Below are 21,682 nucleotides of genomic sequence, written 5' to 3'. Positions count from 1 at the left end.
AAGAAGTTGTATGAAAAAAAAAAGAACTGAAAATAAAAAAATTAGGATCAATATTAGTATTGTAAACAACACAACAGGTTTTTCATCTTTGCTGAATGTTATAATCACATTGTCGTCTCTTCACTCGCTGTCCTTCGCATTTCGAGAATATATTTCTATTAAAGCAACCGTAAGTAATATTCTAAATTCATTCTTCTAGTAAAAGTTTTCAATTTAAACTTTCCTATTAAAAATTCTTCTACGTTTTGAAGTAATTATCATACTAGTATTCTATGATGGACTTCTGGACAATACTTAAATATAAATACAGTGGATATTCTATATAAGCAAATCTTTCGGGTCTGAGGTTTTGCGTATATTGTATAGGTCCTACATTGATTGATGTCTTGCCGAACGTAGAAAAGGACAGAAGAGAAAAATATCACGGTCGCCGTTTGCGTATATCGTAAAGGTGCTACATTTTGAGCGAAGGAGACTGAACGTAAACAAACAGTAATCTACTAGAAGGACACTCCTAATGCAAGAATAAAACTTTTTTATTTTTGATTTTGTTTTGTTGAAATTTTTTCCATCATATTTGTAACATTTTTCTCATTAAAATGAGACCAAACACAACATACTTCGGGACATATTTACTTGTAATTTCAAGTGTTACGCATACATCGATGATTTTACTCTAATAAGATATTGCAAGTATATATAATTCAAATTACGTCGTGTTTGATCTCATTTTAATCAGGAAAATGTCACGAATATGATGGAAAAAGTTATATAAAAAAATTAGCAATGCTCAAGTATTGCAAACAATCGAACAGACTTTTGATCTTTGCCAACTGCCACGATCGTAGCGTCTCTTTCTTTTTGACTCGCTATCCTCTTCGATGTGAGAAACTTTTATCGTCAATTAAACCAGTAAATATAGTCCAAATTATATCGTGTTTGGTCTCATTTTAATCGGAAAAATATCAAGAATTAATTGGTAAAAGTTTGATAACGAAAAAGTCAAAAATAAAAAAGTTTTATATTTGCATTGGTATTGTCTCACGGATACCCTAATAACCGGGTCACGTTACATTTCCCGGCGAGCGACCTCGGGCGTCTTCCCCCCAGTGGTGGGGATAACATTTTGGCTTATATCGGAAAGGACATTTCTGCTTATACACACTGTACAATCATTCTTTATCTTTAATAAAATATCTTATACTGTTATCAATTCATTTCATATTGAATGTTACCATATTATCATATTAAATGTTATTATATTACTATTACCAAAATATGTTCTATACTTACTACAGCTTCCCGTAACCACAGGTATCGATTGAAATAGATCACCCAGTACATGAAATTACAGTATACGTTGTTCGAAGACAGAAGCTGTTGCCTGAGCGATAGCAATAGAGAGAAAAAGTTTGTGCTGTCAGGTACATGGAATATATCCTTTTTCTTCAAAGAAATCTCATTTCGCAGGCAAGTCTCGAACAGAATAGGATTTCTGGCCGTGCTGACCGTTTCGATTCCCAAGATGCGTCTCCACGAGAAGAAACAAATCCGTGGACATCGAGTTAACCTCTTTCCACCTCGTCCTTGTACCGATATACACTCACACAACGAAACATTCCCGTACCTACAATAAGCTAAAGCCTCATCATCCACGGGATTTACTCGTGATAACACGTGCATCGTCCCTCCAGGGACAAAGATCCTGCACGGTTTTACGAGTCTCCGACAATGTTGGACACATCCACCGAAATACCGATGGAACACACCGTTAAACACCGCCATTCGTCATCTTTGATCCATACAGCCTGAGGCGACCGCTTTATCCTTTCTGAAGCATTTCAGATATTTTTACGGATACGACGAAATATTATTTAGGACAAGTTTTATGGTATTATGGAGGGTGCGGGAATTTTTTACTGTTGACCGGGGAGCGAACCAAATTGTAAATTGAGAAGAAAATTTAGAGTGGTTTGGACACTGGTGTAATTAGATAGGAATGTGGGAGGGTGGCAACTTGTGAGAAAGATGGAGGAGTCTTCTGTTGGGTGTCTTAGGATGTGTTGACATAAGGTGTAGGATATTAGATACTTTTAATTTTTAAATTTGTAAATTTTCAGTTTACGAATTTATAAATCTCTAAATGAATAAATTTATAAATTCTTTATTTACTAAATTTTCAATCCTCTGCATTCGCAAATTGATTCGCATCAATATTTTTAAATTTTCAGCCTGCAAAATTGTTTAATTTTTTAACGGATCCATTTCAATTTTTTCAATTTTCTAAATTTCAACATTACACATTTTTTAATTTAAGAGTATAATCTCAGTTAGAAAGAAATAACAACAGGTAAAATGAAATATCTGTTTGATTAACATTTCCAAATTTCTGAACCCCAAACATCTACGTTTCCATATTACCAAACTTCTGAATTTTTTAATTTATAAATTTTCAAATTCCAAACATTTATATTATCCAACTTCTAATTTTTAAATTTATAATTTCAGTGTTTCACAATGTACAGCTTTACAAATGTTACAAATGTATAAATGTACATGAGTATCATAAATATTAAAAATACAAAAAGTCCAATATTTAACGTTAAACCTACTATCCAGGATAAAAGCGATAAACGAACGGAATACTTGTAAAAATGATCGTAACGTTGATCATTATTCTAGAACAAAAACGTTGGCAATTGTTAAATCGACGTTCAATAATTTCAATGTAATTCTTAAAGGGAATATAATAAAGTGTACTTTAATTTTAATGAAACGTTAAAACGAGAATAAATATTTGCTTTGTCGTCAAACTCAATAAACACTTGTAACGTTTTCACATTTTTACATTTATACTGTTTTAAAAATTATGACATAAATTTATTTCTGAAATTGTCAATATAAAATTATAAAATGGAATGATAAGATATATTTCGATGTTAATAATTTTGAAGAATATGATGATTTTTACTTTCCACTTCTTTTACTGCATAATATTTGTTATTTAAAAAAAAAGATATACAGTTTTAAACTGTTACTAAAATTATAAATAAATTATTTATACATAAAAAAGTTATTATAAGAAAGGTATATAATTTTAAATATTTTGAAGCAATAAATTTGTAATATTTTAAAGTACAGCAAATAACTGTAATCATAGACGCTCTACATATTTGTATGTCTACACATTTGATTTTTCATAATTAAATTAAATATGATCGAAAATATGAAAATAAATATTTGTAAAATGTACATTAATACATGTGTATTTATGTTGTTAAAAAGAAATGTTAAAAAATTACAACTGTATGTTTCTGGTAGAATACGTCCGAATCAATCGGAACGATAATTTACGGCACGTGAGCCGATCGCAGGTCCGCGACGGTTGGCGCGCGGCGATTATAATAAATTTGGAAAGCGAATAGGAAACACATGTAGTTTAAGTACCTAATAAATTGTTAAATTAAAAAAGAGAACCGTGGAGTTCATTTGGAAATCTCAACAAATAGAAAAGAAGAGACAATACAAGTTGCGAAACTCTTTCCTACAACAATCTCAAAGAATTAGTAGAACAATTGCACGAAAACGAAATTAGCATCGCTGAAGACGAGGGGTTAGGTTCAAAGGCGAGACAAAATTTTATTGATGCAATGTCTGGATGTCGATAACTGCTTCTTAAATAAAACTGAAAAACACAAACGACATTGGCTGATTTTTTCACGAAGAAATAAACAATGTCGAACGAGGACCTTCCTCACCGTACATAATATTATTACACGACCTTTTTTAACTTTCATGAATATTTTACGAATAAAACTTCATGTTAGCAGTAAATAAGTTGTATAATTAATATGATAAAAAAGTTTGTAACAATATATTTATTTTATTCCAATTTCTTTTATCCCCAGAATTATCGTGGTCAAATGACCTCGTCTAGCTGTTTCTTACTGCAGTTTATAATTTACAATTCCATTTTGTATTTATAATAATCCTAAATACAAAATTTAAGTTTTTCTAAGTCGTTTCAACATCATGTCCGAATACTCAATTTTGGTTAAGGCATTAGTCAAATAAATGACACAGTAAGGGGATAATAAATCGTAAACAGATTTTCCGTCGTTAATCGGAAACAAATGTCTCGTGTTGTTCGATAATACAATCGAAATCGGTCGGGTACAATAATGGTGGTGTTTACGAGAACAGCGGAAATGACAGAGGGTTGGATGGACGAAAATGAGGGCGTGCGTGACCGCGGATCAACGCGGAGCGCCTTTTAATTTAGACAAATCGTCCTGATTAGCATAACGGGATAAATTATACTCGAGAATCCACCCGATGGGGTGACGAGACCACCGAATCCAGGAGGCACGTTCAACACCGGATGATCCATTGGTTCGCCTGGAAGCGTGGACAGAACCATTTCTACTCTGCTTAACCCTCGCCACCTTTCTGTCGTACAGTTGGGAACAAATTTGTCTTCCATAGGGAAAGTATAAAGTATGGCAAACCAGATGGGAGAGATCTCTCTTTGGATCATTTTTAAATAGATACGTTTTTCTTAATCTGATAATTTGAGGACAAATATATAGATTTGGGGACACTGGAATTTTAGGATGTAAGGGGATTTGGGAACACTGGAGTTTTAGGATGTAAGGGGATTTGGGGATGTAAGGAGTTGAGGACGTAGAGATTTGGGGATATAGGTATTCGGGAATATTGGGAATTGGAGATATAAGAATTTGGGCATATAGGTATGCGGAAATATAGAAAATTGAGGATACTAGAATATGAGGATATAGGTATTCGAGAATATTGAAAATAGGGGATATAAGTATTCGGGAATATAGGGAATTGGAGATATAGGGATTTGGGTATATAGGTATTCGGAAATGTAGAAAGTTGGGGGTATAAGGATATGGAGATGTAGGCACGCGGGATTATTGGGAGTTGAGGATATAAGTATTCGAGAATATAGGGAATTAGAGATATAGGGACTTGGGCAGATAGGTATGCGGAAATATAGAAATTGAGGAAAATAAGAATATAGAGATCTATATCTCTATATTCCCGGATATCTACATATCCGGATATCTATATATCCGAGAATATTGGGAGTTGAAGATATATAAGGATATGGGGATATAAGAAGTTGCGGACAGAGATTTGGACACAAGTGTTGCGATATAGATTCCTAGAGATGTGAACTATTAGGCGATATACATAGAAGGTTGTGGAAATCTAGGTATCTGGGCCCATAATTATTTTTGAATTATGATGTTTAAGCATATGATGATTTCGGCATATAGGAATAGTGGAATATAGACATTTCAGGATATAGGAATTTAGGAACACAGAGATTTCGAAATGCATAGATATTAAGAATATCTTAATTCAGAAATTAGAGATGTGACGGATTACAAATTTGCAATTCTAGAAACTTGAAAATCTAGGAATTCAAAGTGTAATAATCTGGGAATCTATCGATTTGGGGATCCAAGGAATTAGACGACGTTGGGAAAACATCGAAATTTGGAGACTCGAAAAATATCGAAATATGGGAATTCATGTATTTGAGAAACTTAAAAATTTCAAAATACAAAAATTTACAGATATGAAAATATAAAATTTGGGAATTCGATAATTGAAAGACTTCGAGTGTTTGAAATTTTTTAAATATAAGATTTAGAATCACGAAACCACTGAATTTTGAAATATGTATTCAGCTGCTTCGACAATAAAATATCGATTACATTTGCAGTGTTTGCTATTCAACCATAAAAAAGACAATTCATTTATCTACTAAGAAGGTAATTATATGTTATCTAATCTATTTAATTATATAATTACAGTATCAATTAACTTATAATTAAACAAGCAATCTAAGATGCATAAATGAATGTATAATAATGGCTGATTGGCACATTCTTGCATCTGTGCATATTTAAAACGTTTAGAATGTTAGAGATGATAACTACTGCTACTAATTAATAAGCTATTAATTAAAAATAGCTTATACTTGAATACTACTTAATAGTGTCATCTTTAAAAAAGTTACGTTTCAAGAAATGTCAATAATTAGTTATAAAATAAACAAATAGTATAATGTATTACACAGAGTAATTAAGAAATATTCATTTTAAAATTAGATATGTTTAAATATCCATTTAGTATATTCCTTTATTTTAGTTGATTATAATTATATTTCGATTACTGTTGTATTCTATTTACGATTAAAAGCGTAAAATACAATTTTGAAAGTTTTCAATTATTAAGATTCCAAATTTTCTAATTTTCGAACGCTTAATATTTCAAATTAATATTTTCAAATCCACACACTCCCACATTTTATGATCTTTTCATTCCTTAATGTTTTAACTTTTTAATTTTCAAATTTTCAAATTTCTAAATTTTCCAATATTCAAATTTTTCAAATTTTCAATGTCCAAATTACTAAATTTCTAAATTACAATGAGATTAGAGAATTAGAAATTCACAAATGCATAAAATTTCAAATTTTAAAATATAGAAATTCAGTAATATTAAAAATTGTGTATTTGAATATCGGAATTTGTAATTTGAAATTAACAATTTTTTCATCCCATATTTTACCTAAAGCTACAACCTTTTTACAAATTTAGACATAACAATTAAACTAAAAAACGATGTTCGTAAATTGGATCAAAAGCAAAAAACACATATTTATCAGATGACTATCAACAATAACCTCAATGTTGAATATTTCACAAACTATAAACCAGGCATCATTAGCTACAACTTTAAAAGCCGTACTATTGTACAAAAGCTCGTTAAAAAGTAATATTTCCTTGCAAATGTTTACGAGTACCAGAAGGGCATAAACTCGAGGAAACTATCGAAACGCGATTGATATCATAAATGTGGGTAGGATTCATCGCGATGCTGCATTGTGCACTCGGCTTGTTAATTAATATCGCCGGGAAATTGGTCGACGAGCGAACTAACGGAACTCGTAATGAGTTTGACCGCCAATAAACTATCTACGTATCAATAACGGTGCTACGATTTTAGAAATTTAATTCAATTTCGAAAGAATGGATTGGAAGACAACCTCTAATCGTTGTACGAAGAAAAATATTTGAATTAAAGTGAAGTGGGATAAGTGCAGACTGGTTTTTGTAAAGTTGGTATTTAAACGGAAGTATTTCCAGTCTGCTATGTAAATACTTAACGCTGTCGATATCGAACGCTTTGCACAATTACTACTATTTAATTAATATTAACTAGGACCTTAATTTTCCTTGTACACTTTGATTTTGATAGGAAATTGTTTAAAATGTCAACTACTCTGCACTTTCCCCGAAAATGGGGTAAGAGCTTAACTGAAGTTAAATACTTTGAAACTTTATTTCATGTGCAATGGTGCAAGAGCAGAATTATTAACAAATCTGCTACAAAATGCTTTTTACTGCATTATGCAAGTACTCTATACTGCAAACAAGTACTCTTAGCTGAAATATAAAAGAGGATATACTGAAACGAAACAAGGAAACAAACATACTAAATGGAGAAATTTCGCTCATATTGTAATAAAAATAGCCTGTATACGCACTTGCCCCGTTTACGAACTTACCCCACCTCACCTTATGTGGTGAAACAATATCTGTAACGTGCAAGTAATATTTGTAATATTAAATTTACAATAGCTGTAAATTTGCAATAAAGTTAATTAATAAATTTTAAAATTAGTTAAAAATAAATTTTCAAATATGACAAGATAATAAAGTGTAAATGCAGTTGCTAATTTTTTTGCCGATCAGTCTCAAAAAATCCGGAAAACAAATGGAATTTTATTTTCAGGTTTATATATTTATTTATATGTACATTTTCTCCTGCATTGTTTAAACGCAGGAACATTACGGTTGTTAGAATGGATAATACTAAAGATGTAGGCACGACTTTTATGTAAAAGTTATTTTTTCTGCAAGACTCTTTGATACCTTAATAAAAATTTTATGTTAATCTGTAGAGAAAGAGATACTGGTGATTTGGGTACCTCAGCTAATTACGTATAGCGAATGTGGATGGTTCAACATGTTTTCTTACCTAATGAAGAATGTAACTATCTTTCTCGACCGACTGGTAGATTTTATCTACTCGTTTATTTGAATGCTTTTTATAGCATTTTCAGAAGTGAGCTAATAAACGCTGCAAATTCTCGTACCGTTAATGTCCCAATATATTTTCAAACAAGTGATACATTCTTTGCAAATATTTATAAAAAAAATTTGAATTGAAGATAAATCAGATTCGTAGATAAATTGTTTTAGATTAAATTATATTCCATATTAGCAGATTCACCATTGCTCTATCGGTTATTTGTGAAGATAAAACTAACATCTGGATTACTATGTTCAAACAAATTAGTAAACTGATACACTATCATTGTGTATTATTTCTAATTTATACAAATATACTGTAAAGTAATATAATTTTACCTTTTATGACATTACAAATGTTTAAAATAACCACTATTAATATCAAAAGTCATTCAATGTTTTTGTTGTGACTTCCATTTATTATTAATATTTAGTGCTTATACATATATTAGGTTACCCTGTATATGCTGCTAAAAATTAGTAAAATATAATATTACAACGTTTGTAATTATTTGTTTAAATTATTGCGATTTCAATTTCAGATATTTACACGGAAAAAGATCTGATAAATAAAGTCTCATAAATCTAAATTCTTTCGTACGAAAGTACGAAGATAATAAATCGGTTAACTTCGTTTCTTTTCGGCACAATTCGGACAGTCACGTGATATGTCTGACGTACCTACCTTAAATCATAGACTTACATGATCGACATGTCAAAATATAATCGAAAAGAACTATTTATTAAGAAAAATATCTATGTAAATTGATTAACGGTCAACATCTTAAATAATAAATTATCAGAAAAAAAAGGTTTGAAAAGCTTGTACTTTTTAAGATAAAGCTATACATTGAAAATCTTTTATATCATGCAAATTATACAATATTTTTGAAACGCAAATAAATTGATAACACATAAATTGTTAATTTGTACAATTGATAGAATAAGTAAATTGTGAGTTACGGTATCTACGGTGTTTTTATTACATTTCCTAACTCTTCATGGTTTCTGTTCTTTTTACGATTCGTATAGCCACGATGCAAATATTATACTTATCGTTTCACTCAATTTCATTTACTTGTCAACAAATAGTTTCTTCAATTTGCTTTTACAACAAGTTCACACAAAAAGAATATTTACGATGTTCACTGATCAGACTTTGTGTTTGACACGAATCGAATGCATCCAAAGTTGACCAATCTACTACTACTGAACTTCTGCTGGTTCCCCCCTAATCTTAATTTCTTCCGATTCCTTCTGTTCTAAGCATGATACTTTTTAAAGATTAGAACTTTGAAATGAACTCCACGACTCTCTCTCTTCCGTATAACAATTTTCTAGCTGTTTTGCACTATACGTCGTTACTATTCGTCTTTCAAATCTATTATAATCGCCACGTGTCAACCGTCGCGTGCCGGCAACCGTCTCGCGCACCGTAAATTATCGAAGATTACCGAATCCTTCCGATCGGCACGAATCGCATCCTATCGAAGACTTACAATTATTCCTTCTTAACATTCCCTTTTAACATTGAATAAAACTGATCTTAAGAATTTCTTCGTTTAAAGTACATCTTATATTCCGTATACATATATAAGCTATGGGTTTAAATTAAAATATTGCAGTTATAATTCTACTGTCATCGCTGTCATTACGAATGATATTCGCTTTAAAGAATTTCAAATTGCGCACGGTTTTCCGTATTCCAGATTCGCTAGGCCAATTAGTCTATCAGTCAATAGCAAAACTGGAATTCCTAAATAACATTGCTGCATGTTGTTATCCTCTTATGTTTACGAGCATAGACTCTCCGTTCATACATATATTTTCAGATCCACTGCGTGGTAGAAAGTAAAGTCAGCATTTTTAACAATGTTTGTTGGAATGGCGGAGTTCGAAGCTCGACACGAGGACGAGTTTACTCGACGGCGATACATCTAGGGAGCGTTGTCGCCGTGTTTAACGGGTCCGTCATCGTCATCGTGGTCGAAGTGGTGGGCCTACCTTTTATTATGTTCGGCGAGGGCCGCTCAAGGCGATCTTCGAAACGACCGACACAGAGTTTTAAGGATAGCCGGTATAAACGCGAAGAGCGAAAGCTCGCTTGGTTACGTGTGGCCGTGTCCACGAGATGTACGCGCCCTCTCCTCCTCTCCTCTCCTCTCCACCACACGATCGAGAAGACCAAACGATGCTACCCTCAGGATTTTACGGCTTTTTGACGGACCACATCTCACGCCGACCAACGACAAGTCAGCCTTACGGTGCGCTTAGTAACAAACTTGCAAATTTGCATGCGTGCACGCACGTTCCTTTTCCAACCATCTAACGGGTGTTTCGAACGCGCTTACGCGCGAAATTTATGCTCGGGCAACGTTAACGACATATTCTAGCGCAAACTTTCACTTTCAGTGTGACTTTTTTTTTGGATCAAGTTAACCGTTTGCGTATGGGGTGCAACTTAACATAAGACTTAAGAGTTAATTTACCAAAATTAAAATAAAATCGAAAATACGCAAAGCTTTACCGAGCAGTAGGGAAATTTTTATGTAATAATTAGACTGCCAATGTTTAGATATATTATATTGCATAAGAGATATATTATCTTCTTGTGATACAAATAACTTGCAATGCTATTTGTGACATATTAAGCAAAGTATATATAAACTGTGTATTCTGTGTAATCTGTGAGATTCATAATCCATATACATATATCATGATTTATGTTTATTTTGTAGTCCTTAGTCTAGTAATAATAAATCCAAAGAAAATTATTAACCTTTAGAAATGTTGCATAAATATTGTGCGTTTTTTGGAAGTGTGATGTACATTTAAAGTTTTTTATGAAAATTTGTTAATGAAGTTTTTAATGTTTTTTATGAAATTTCAGTTTATATCTACAATAAATAGATCTTAATTGTCTATATACTATCAATGTATTGAGTAACATTTTTTGTTTACTGTAATCTATTACTCTGATCATGAAAACGTTAATCTTCAATGCAGATATTTTGGAATGTGAGAATATAGAAACTTGCAAATTTTAGAACATGAAAACTCGAAAATTTGGGGATTTGAACATTTTCAACCTTGGATATTTGATACCTAAAATCGAAAATCCAACAATGAACTACTTACTACATTAAAATACAAAATTAATTTTTCTAGACTACATAAATATTGCTATAGAACAATACAGTTTATTGCATAATAGTTAATTTCCTATCTTAATAAATAACTATCTCTAAAGTTGCCAAAATCTAATTTGAATATTTTTCCAAAATATTCAAAATCGTTCATGAGTGACTATGTACAATTTACCAGTATGTCCACGTATTAAATATTTAAAATATTTACAAAAAGCGTAAAAAATTCATCAATCTATGTCATTATTATAAATATCGAGCTTTGATGTTCCAACACAGTGATTTATATTTATCGTCGTTTCTTCGAGTTGAGATTTTTTAGGAACACATCCTGACAAGTTTAAAATGCAGAAAAAGATTCGTCGATTTGGTCGCCTTTCGGCCCAAGGAACCTCGGTTGGGTCGATCGATCGTTAAACTTCCCGCTTAATTGTCGTGTCAAACCAGTGTTGTAAACTGCCGACTTCTTCTACTTTCTCGGGCTAACTTGTCGGCTTTTGCAGAGTTCCAGTGTTGTGAGATGGGCCGGGATTTTTGCGCATGCGCCATAAAAACATCATCACTGCAGTAAATATATGAACAAATACACACCCTGGTAGCTCATGCGTAATCTAATAAAAATTTCTGATTTAAGAGAGAATATACAATATGCGGCGAAATATTAATTCTTATTTACCAGAAATTTGCAACTTCACCCGGTTTGTCTTGATTTTGTCCCCTAAAAGTTTCGCGCTGTAACACTACCTTGCTACTTTCACCGCTGCAATTGGCCATTACGGCCGCGCATGCGCAGAAAACCCGACCCATCTCACGACACTGCCGAGTCCTGACGAAACGACACGAAAGTGAACGATGCTTCCGTTCAAAATGAATTTATAAAATTTCGATATATGTAGCAATCCATTTCTTTCTACTGTCATTTTCAGGAAAAATTGCTTGCTGTGTATGGTTATAAATATAAACTGAAGATTGTAATACAAACAGTTGTAGCTTGTTCTACAGATTGAAAGGAGTGTCTAATTTGAAATGAAAGAAATATCTGTTGGTGAATGTTCATACATTGGGTAACGTCATAAGATGATGTAGGAAGTAAGATAAGCATTTTCCTTCTTTTTGATGTAACTGATTCTTGCAACCAGTAATTCGATAGGAAAGTATAGTATAAGCGAGGAGTTTTTGTTTTGACTAATCGTAGTTGTTTCAATATTGAAGCTCATTTTATGCCGGATGAATGGTACACATAACGTAGGGGCTATTTGTGACATTTTAAGAATTTCCTGGCATAATAGTATAAAGACACAAGGCCTGTTGATTTGCATATATAGAAAATTTGTTAGCAAATCTACACCAACAATCTTAATATTATAAGTGTCACTGATGAATAAACAATTTTGATGGATAATTTTTGGAACTTCATATACTGGGTGTACAGAAAGTACAACGCATAATTTTTTTAACTTTTGATGTAGGTTTAATAGCACAAATGAAGTTAATTTTAAAAAATGAAGAAATATATCAAAAATAAAATTTAAGTTTAAATAGAGTTAGAAAATATGCATCACTTTGGAAAAACATTTGTCAAAATATTTTCAAAAAACACTTGTTTCAAGAAAACCAAACGTTATTACTTTTCACATACAGAAATTATTATTATACTAGTTTATTATTAAATGTAACGTAAAGTTTATAATCATAATTAATATAATAAATTATATTTACAGGAGGGACTGTACTTTATCAAGTTTCTTATAAATTTTTTGTTACAAATAGTTTTATTAGTACAAATAAATATGTGACATAACAAAATGGCGGGAAAACACTAGTATATTATACTACTACTTACATAATATAATTTATCATATTTTCGACTAAATCACACTATACATTAGTACATCAACAATATCATGAATAATAATGATCAATAACACGTTTCAATTATACTAATGACTGCGTTCGTTAATTTATTGCATCTGCTAATTGTTAAATTAACGAAAATCTTGAATTTATGTACTTCATGTTGAACTTCATGTACTTTGTGTACGTAAAACTTCTGACAGTCTTTTTGAATTTGTTCCAATTATAATCAAAACCAAATTAAAAGATAAATGTACTATATATATGTGTTGTGAACAAATTTTCTTACAAATCTAAAGAAACTTTAGACTTAATTTTTGCCCAAAGCAATCTCCTATTTTACTGTATATTTTTTGTACAGAATACTGCTATTCCAAGTGGGATCAAAGAAGAGACACCCAGTATATTACCAGCTAAAGTAATTTCTCGTAAAACATGTCTTTACTTCACGACTACAACGTAAAGCAACAATTTCTGATGTGTTTCCAGCGTCTGTCTGAAATACCTGTATCCGTTAATGTTCACATGGTTGAGAGCGAATATTTTCATACGCGGAGACGGAGATGGAATTTTCTGCGGGTAGAAGGTCGAAAAAAAACGTTCAGAACGTTTCAGCATAATGGCAAATCCGCTTGGAAATATTATGAATATTGGAAGGGAGCAACTTTATCGCTGCTCAACTGTACCGCGCTATAAAAGCGAACTAGTTGGCTCGAAGTCGATACATTTTATTCGTTTATTTTTCCGTCGTTAGATGGAAGCAAGAAAATCATCGGATGCAACGCAGTCGTTCGTTAAAGGATTACGACAGGGTATAACGTACTGTTAAAAAGAATCTACCGTTATTTGAACCGGCGAGGAACTTCGCTCGTCCTATTCCAGATCACAGTGTTGCAAACTAACGAGTTTCATCGCATCAAAATAACCATGGGAATTTATAGTCAACGGTTGCACATAAACTTCAAGGGATATATAAATTCTTCTCCTCGTAAAACACTGTTTTTAAAATACCCCCCTTTTTTTATTTAATCAAGCGTAAATAATTGTTCGAGTCGGGAATATGAAACGAATTTATATGCAGATGTTGAGGAGCAAAACTGCGCGGTACGGACGTAATCATTCCAATATAAATTTTATACGCGAAGCTAAGAAATATCTACAATGTTACTCATTCGAGGAGGAAATAAATATACGTTTTACTTTGAATAAAAAGCACTTTTCAAACCGAGTACGAATGCTATCATTTATGACCTTTCAGCGTTACGATAATGAATGTTAATAATGATTGAAGGAATTGTATATTTATACAGACGGTTTTGGTTATCTTGACAACCTTCGTATTTTTGTCATTTTTATCAAGAAAAATGGCGGTCAGTTTAATCTCAATATTTTTGTAGTTTATCGTGAAGAGATGGAAACTGAATGACGAATACAGTGACTTTAAAATGAAATTTGCACTTTATAATTAAGGTGAAAATTGTGGTAAGACAATAAATATATTCGAAACGTTAACATGTTCGAAAAAATAATGGAATAATATTAGTTAATGAAATGGTTAGTTATAGTCGATAATCAAAATACAATAATTGAGAGGCAATGAAAAGAAAGTTGAATGTGAAATAATTATTTCGGTTAATTTTTACCGACTACAAATACCCTTTTTTTCTGAAAACGAATTAAATGTTTAGTTTCTCTTTTCCAAATATTTAATATAAAAATATTTCGAATTCAAAATTTATTTCAGGAGTTAAACAAACTTAATATTAATGAATCTTTTAACAATAAAACTATAAAATTTTTAAGGAAAAAATCACACACAAAATGTGTATTTTGTTACAGTTTGAATTTTAAAGCTATTATGTTTATGTTCTTTTGTCAAGCTTAAAATTAATTAAATAAATGAGCGTTTTGAAAGTTAAATACAATATTTCATGTAAAAGGGAACTGAAGATAATTGTAATAAATCTAAAATATGAAGACAAATATGTTATTGTTAACAAATTTAAACTATTAAATTATTACCTAAATAAAAGTATAAATTTTGATAATTACTGTTCGAATGAAATTAGTAATTAATCGTTTAAGATTCTAATAAGGAAAATGTATATTAATTCTTTGCAATATATTTTAAAAAATATAATAAGCTCATAATTTATAATTTTAAGTTGCAGCGTAACATGAATAAAGTTTCAAAATTTTAGTAACCAATGGACAATAAATTCCAAAATGTCGAAATCGCAGATCTGAAAGTTTCAGAATTTAAATATTTATCACTTCTGGAATTCTAAAATTCCAAAACTCTGAAATTTCAAATTTTTTAATTTTCACACTTCCAAATTTTCAATTTCCAAAATTTATAAATCCCCACATTCCAAACTTGTACAACATCCAGAAACCTTGTCAACAGATTTCCTCAGTCCAAGTTCATTATCTTCTCTAATTCCCTCTCCACCATCCGGAAAACTCAAAACAAAATAAACCACTGAAATGCACTTAGAAAATCAGGAAAAATATGATAAACTAACCAAAGACAACAAAACTGTAATCATAGCGTGGATTCCTTCCCACATGGATATCTACGGAAACACCATGCCGACCTTCAGACAAAAATTGCAGCGACTACAATCACAGAAAACCAACCGATATTAAACACCTTTGCGGACATCGATAATCATATCGCGACACTACTAAAACAGTCATGGGACTCTACATGGACAAAATACAAAGCCAGTTCAACCCATCAACAATTCGACAAATTTTACGATTTAAAAACTAACCCTAAACACAATAGAAGAAATCAAGTAGCAGTAATCCGAATTAGAACCGAACGCACCAAACTGACTCACTCATACATACTCGAAAACGGTTCCTCCAGAAGGTGCGATATATGCAACACAACCATGGCCATCAGACACATAATATTGGAATGCAGAAAATATAACCACGCCAGAAGAAGATTAAACATCAAGAACAACTTCACTGAAGCAACCACATCAACAGCGTATTAAGACACATTACTAAAATTTTGTAAAACTATAGGAATCCTCATCCAACTATGAAAAAGTTATGTCAAACCATCCACTATTTAAAAACAAAAAATATCTAAACATCTAAGTTTCCAAGCATTGAAATTTCGAAGTTTAAAAAGCATAAAATTTAAAAATTCCCAAATCTCAAAATTTCAAGTTTTTATATTTTCGAAGTTGCAAATAGATCTGAATAGTTCCTCTATCTCGATGTCCAGGAACATACAAATTTTAAAAACTCTTAAGCTTGACAATTTTGAAATTCTAAAATTTCAAAAATTCCAAAATTTCAAAGTTTCAAAGCTTATAAAGCTTCAAACTTTATAAAATCTCGAAGTGTACGGAAAAGACGTCTTTTGACACCTCTTGGTAAAAATACTGTTAACAAGTATTTAATTATCTAGGATTAAAGTTTCAGTAAGGATTCAAGATAGTAGCAAGGGTTAGTAAGGACAGTAGCAAAAATTTTAATAAAGATAATAATAAAAGATCGAATACTTTCGTGGACAGCTGTACATTCTTCGTTTCGAATTCGAAGAAAAAGGAATCGGCAGGGATACGCGAAAGCTTTCGTAGCATCGCCTGGAGCTGGTGATATTCGTCGGCCTAGGGATCCCGGGATATTCAAATGTCAACAGGGATCAACGAGCTGACACATTTTAGCGGTCGGAAATATTATTCGCGGTCGTATTCTCGTCGCCGTTGCTTCCACTACGACGACGTCCACCGGCAAGCAAGAAAGGACAGAAAGCTCTGTTTTCGATGGGGGTTGAAAAGCGTCGAACGAATGGCTGAGGGAGAGAAGAAAAGAGGGAGGATTGAGGCCAGTGTCGTGTCAGAAGAAATACATGCTTCTGGTATCGTTGCCGCCTACCCGGATATATCTCTTTATTCTGGCGAGGCTTAACGATTCAATAACCGATCGGAATCGAGTGTGCTGATGCAGAAATACGATGACTTCGTATTTTGCATCGAAAGTGTTTTCCTTCGCGTTTCGATCCCGCTTTTGTCATACGTCACCGACGGGATCCTAGGACGAGTCGCGGATCTTTCGCCTTATCCTTCGTCCCATCCATTCTACCCCATATTTCTCATTATTGGTCATGTTTCTTTGCATATCACACTTCTGCGGGTACATTCAGCATCTCAAAATAAGGTAAATGATTCGGTACCTTTATCTAAAACAGGGTTGTGTACGAATCTTTTTATTTTGTAACTAAGTTAAGTTGTTAATAGTTGTTTCATGGTTACATTAAAATTTGGCGGGTTATTATCGTTGATTTGGAGATTGAATTTATTGATTCATGGATCTGGATTTATTGATTTGTGGATTTGGATTTCCTGATTTGTGAATTTGAAACTCATGTTCATAATTACAGCGCGTTACGCAAATATACCAACCCTCTTTGTATTTAAGGTAAGAGCACCAGTGGTTGACACTGTACCAGTACTTGACACTGTTTCAAAAAAAGTAAATAAATAAGGAAACCACAAGTTGAAATACATCAAATCTTATTAATCTGAGTACTGTCACGCTTCAGTGGTTTAATTGCGAACTATTGTGCATATCCGCCATTCAAAAATGTAATAGCAACTGATTAATCAAACCTGCGCACGGCTCTTACGATTTTTCAGTGTTTTCTTATATGTATAAATTACTAAGGACTTGGTTAAAATGTAAGTATTGCAAGTTTGTATTATTTAATAATTGTGAGTAAAAAAGGCATTCGTTTATGTTGTTTGAAACTTAGAAAGAGGTTTATTTATTAAAATTGGCAACAAACAATGCTAAATTATCTAAATACACTCCGTGTCAACTACTGAAACTTGTAATGGTCTATTATTCAGTAATTGACATGGGGCGCCAACTATTAAATTACTACGTGTCAACTACTGATTTTGTTCCTTTGTCAATTTTGAGATGCCTCCTACGAAGGGTAACTTCAGATATTATACAGAAGAGATGCAAGCGGCTGTGGAGGATGTCTGGTTCCATAAAACTCTGTATAAAACGGTAGCTAGGAAATTTAGTATTCCGAGGGCAACTTTAAAATACAAGGTTGAAGACAAACATCCAATTAAAAGAAAAATGGGACCAGCTAGAGTATTGACTGATGCAGAAGAAAATGCAATAAAAAACTGATATGAGGAGTATTCGAACTCTTCATATTAAATATTTATTATTAACTCTTTATATTAACCCTTAATTATTCAATATTTTTTTGTAAACTTACTCAAGAATAATCTTTTTTCAATGTTCAAAAAAATTCTCTATTCACACATTATCAAGGCTATTTCATTAATTGGACTTTCTCCCTATGTCAACTACTGAAACAAAAGGATGTCAACTAATAAATTTTCTGTTTTCGCTGGGTGTCAACTATTGAATCAAATTTTACATTTGGAAGAAAAAAAAAGAAAAAATTTACGACCGCCATCAGGAATGAATACTTGTTGTAATATAATAAAAAAATAGTTTGTGCAACGACGGCTAATCATAAATTTTCCATAAAGTGAACTTAACCTGAGTTCTGTGAACAAATAGACAAAAAATTTCTTAAAGTGTCAACTACTGGTACCTTTACCTTAATAATCTAAGTTTATATAAAAGAAATTGTGTGTATTAACACGTTCACGCCGGGGTGACCCACCTGGTGGGTCACGCTTGTCTGTTCCGAGGGGCGGCGTGCATCCCGTGGGGCAATGTGCATCACAGGTGGGTTTTCAAAAACTAAGTTTATTTTATTTTTTGTCAACATTATAAACAAAAATTGAGTATTATAAGCATTAACATTCAATATTTTAAATTGATAAGAATAATTTATTTATAAGCATGCAACTTTTTAAAACATTCTAAACATAATGCGGGCTGGCCCTTACAACTTTTACAATATGTTCTTACTTCTTTACTTTTTTTCGCGGCGTATAATCCAGCTTGTATTTTCGATAATTGTTTATAACATTCTTTACATCGTTTTCTTGTTTTTCTGGCACCTCCTTTGAAGCTTCGAAGGAGTAACAATGTCGCCCCGCCCCACGAAGAAAAACGTAAATATTCGCCCCGGCGTGAACGTGTAAAACATAAATATTTATCATGCATAAAAACTAGTTTTTAAATACCCTATATGAAGAAAAACTATTTTGTTGTGTTTTACGTACAAAAATACCAACTTGAGTAATTTATCGTTTTCTCACAGCCTGTTATATCGAAAATTCGACTTTACATACCACCAATAAAATATTCTACTGTATTTTCTATGTTTTGTTAACTAATACAAGGTTAACTAACATTTAATTCATTCACATTTGAATATGGTTATTTAAAAAAATAATTTGTAGTAATATTTCCATAAATATTCTACAATATTAAAGTCAGGGGTAAACGTAAGTTAATCTCGTAACGGAATATTATTTTCAGTAAACCATCTTAATGTATGTGCAAATTCATGATTTGATACATCATCCTGCATGAAAATTAAATTTTCGATGTGGTATTCTGTTCACTAGGGCTTCAAATAATTTTCTACCACGTCGGTATAATTATTACTGTTATCATTATTAATTATGATTATCATTTTCTGGGAAATAAATGCTATGGAGCTTTTTTCGTGAACTGGGAAACACGGTTAAACCATAATAGAATCGCCATCGAAATTGCGTTTCGAAAATAATTTCCCATCTTTTCGTATATCGTACCAATATGAATTAAAACCATCCGGTCCATCCAGATTGAATTTTTTCTCGCCGCTAAATGTAACCTACAAAAACTGTAACTACAAAATATACGACTCATAAAATAAATATTTTTATTAACATCTTTTCAATTTATACTTGCAGATTGCTTCAATGTGTTTGCTTCAGCGAATAAAATTCTCATTGATTTATCTTCGTTTTCCAGACGTGTAAAAAAGGATAAGTAAGTTGCTGCAATGTATTATCGAGCACATCTTCAGTACAAGTAGTTACAAATATATACAAAAAAATGTTCAAGGTGGCAATATATTTAATTAAATGTGCAATTGTGTATGAAACAAATATGCTTATATAATGAAAAATTACTATACATTACTTAGAATACTAAAAAGTCTATCGAGTGGATTGAGAAGTTTGCAAAGATGTTTCGTTCACATTTCTAGAGCTAAGAGGAGTTCGAAAGCTTTATAAGACTTCCGTCGAAAGGAAGACGACGTTGTAGAAGCGTGCACGGTCGAAAACGACGCTTCGGGAAAATTAAATGATTATGGGTAAACGATATCAAAGGGGAGACGAGGAGTGTGGAATGGAGGGTACGTGTATTTCAATTCTTCAGCCTGACGAGGCCGCAAGATTGCGTATTTTTAGCAGAAAGAGGAACGATCCACCGGACCTCTTTCTTCGACGCCCTCGAGCGGATTTCGCCTTCCGTTTCGTTTCACGCCGCGACGATTCGCCGGAACGACGTCGCACGCTTAACCGTTCCACTCAGAACACGTTTTTCCTTGATCTTTTCTTACGCTTTTCCGATTTCACCCTCACCCATCTTCCGTGCCGGTACACTATTTCTTGATAAACCCGAAACGGGAACATCGACGATTAACGTGGCTATTTCTTTAAAGTGTCCTAATCCAATAGGTACAATCAGTGTCGTATTTTGTAAGGTAATGCGAAAGAAAATTTATAAGTTTGTATTGTTACTGTTTTTTGTCTTTTGTCAACAATAAAAACATGAACATGAGTCAACTGAAACTGACTGAATATGATATGACTAAAACAAAGGGAAAATGTATTGAATTTGTGAATGTTGTTCACTAATGAATATTCTGATCCAGAAAATGGAAAATAATCGGAGTAATTATTAATAGGCAATGATCACAATAATAAGTCAATAAAATTTTTTTAAATTAACTGTCAGAAGGCAGAACACTGATAAACATGACAAGCGTAGTAATTTTAGTACAAAAGTTGTACAGCACATAAATTCTAGCAAAATTGGTAGCACACAGTTTTTGGGTATACTTCCGAATGACCCTCATCGAGTTGAGCTCTGAAATTTTTTGTGCATATACAATTTTTCATAAGAATTCCATATCTGTTTTCAAACTCAACGGGACTCTTGCGGTTCGTGAGATATTGGTATTTTAATATTTGAATTGCTTATATAATTGTTCGTGGAAACACTAATGCAAAAGTGAAATACACATATCAAACCCTGATCTAACTTAACCTACCCTAACCTAACGTCATTAACGCGCTGAGCGCGACGCCGATTTTGCTATGCTTTCCGCTTAGCCGGCTGTGGGCGAATAGTTGGCGCGAGCGCGATATTTGTGATGAGGAGAATAAACGGACTTTGTTTTATTTTATTGTTAGGTTTTAGAATACATATCAGAGAGGATTAGACCCCAGGCCAAGTTTGGGGCACAATAGTTCACAATTTTTAGGTCCTTTAGAAAACATTTGTTAATTTCAATAGCTCTTGACTCGTAGCAGAAATAGGACCCAAAGAGTCATTACATTCTAGCGAGTTTCTTCTTGATTTATT

At 32.4% G+C, this 21,682-nt stretch overlaps 1 protein-coding gene across 4 annotated transcripts in view; it reads right to left on the bottom strand.

Annotated features, from left to right (window-relative positions):
* LOC100876912 (E3 ubiquitin-protein ligase Rnf220) overlaps positions 1 to 21,682 on the bottom strand; it is a 341,536-nt gene that overhangs the window by 133,061 nt on the left and 186,793 nt on the right. The window contains exon 1 of one of the 4 annotated variants that reach the window (XM_076534799.1): positions 1,294 to 1,801. The exons of the other annotated variants lie outside the window; for them this stretch is intronic. Coding sequence (XP_076390914.1) covers positions 1,294 to 1,785 — 492 coding nt within the window. The 5' untranslated portion in view covers positions 1,786 to 1,801. Of the gene's footprint in view, positions 1 to 1,293; positions 1,802 to 21,682 lie in introns of those variants that run through there. 4 annotated transcript variants of the gene reach the window in all.

The sequence above is a fragment of the Megachile rotundata genome, chromosome 8 (genome assembly GCF_050947335.1).
Source record: "Megachile rotundata isolate GNS110a chromosome 8, iyMegRotu1, whole genome shotgun sequence".
NCBI classification, from domain to species: Eukaryota; Metazoa; Arthropoda; class Insecta; order Hymenoptera; family Megachilidae; genus Megachile; species Megachile rotundata.
Note: the sequence above shows the minus strand (reverse complement) of the source record. Positions and strands in the feature narration are given on the sequence as shown.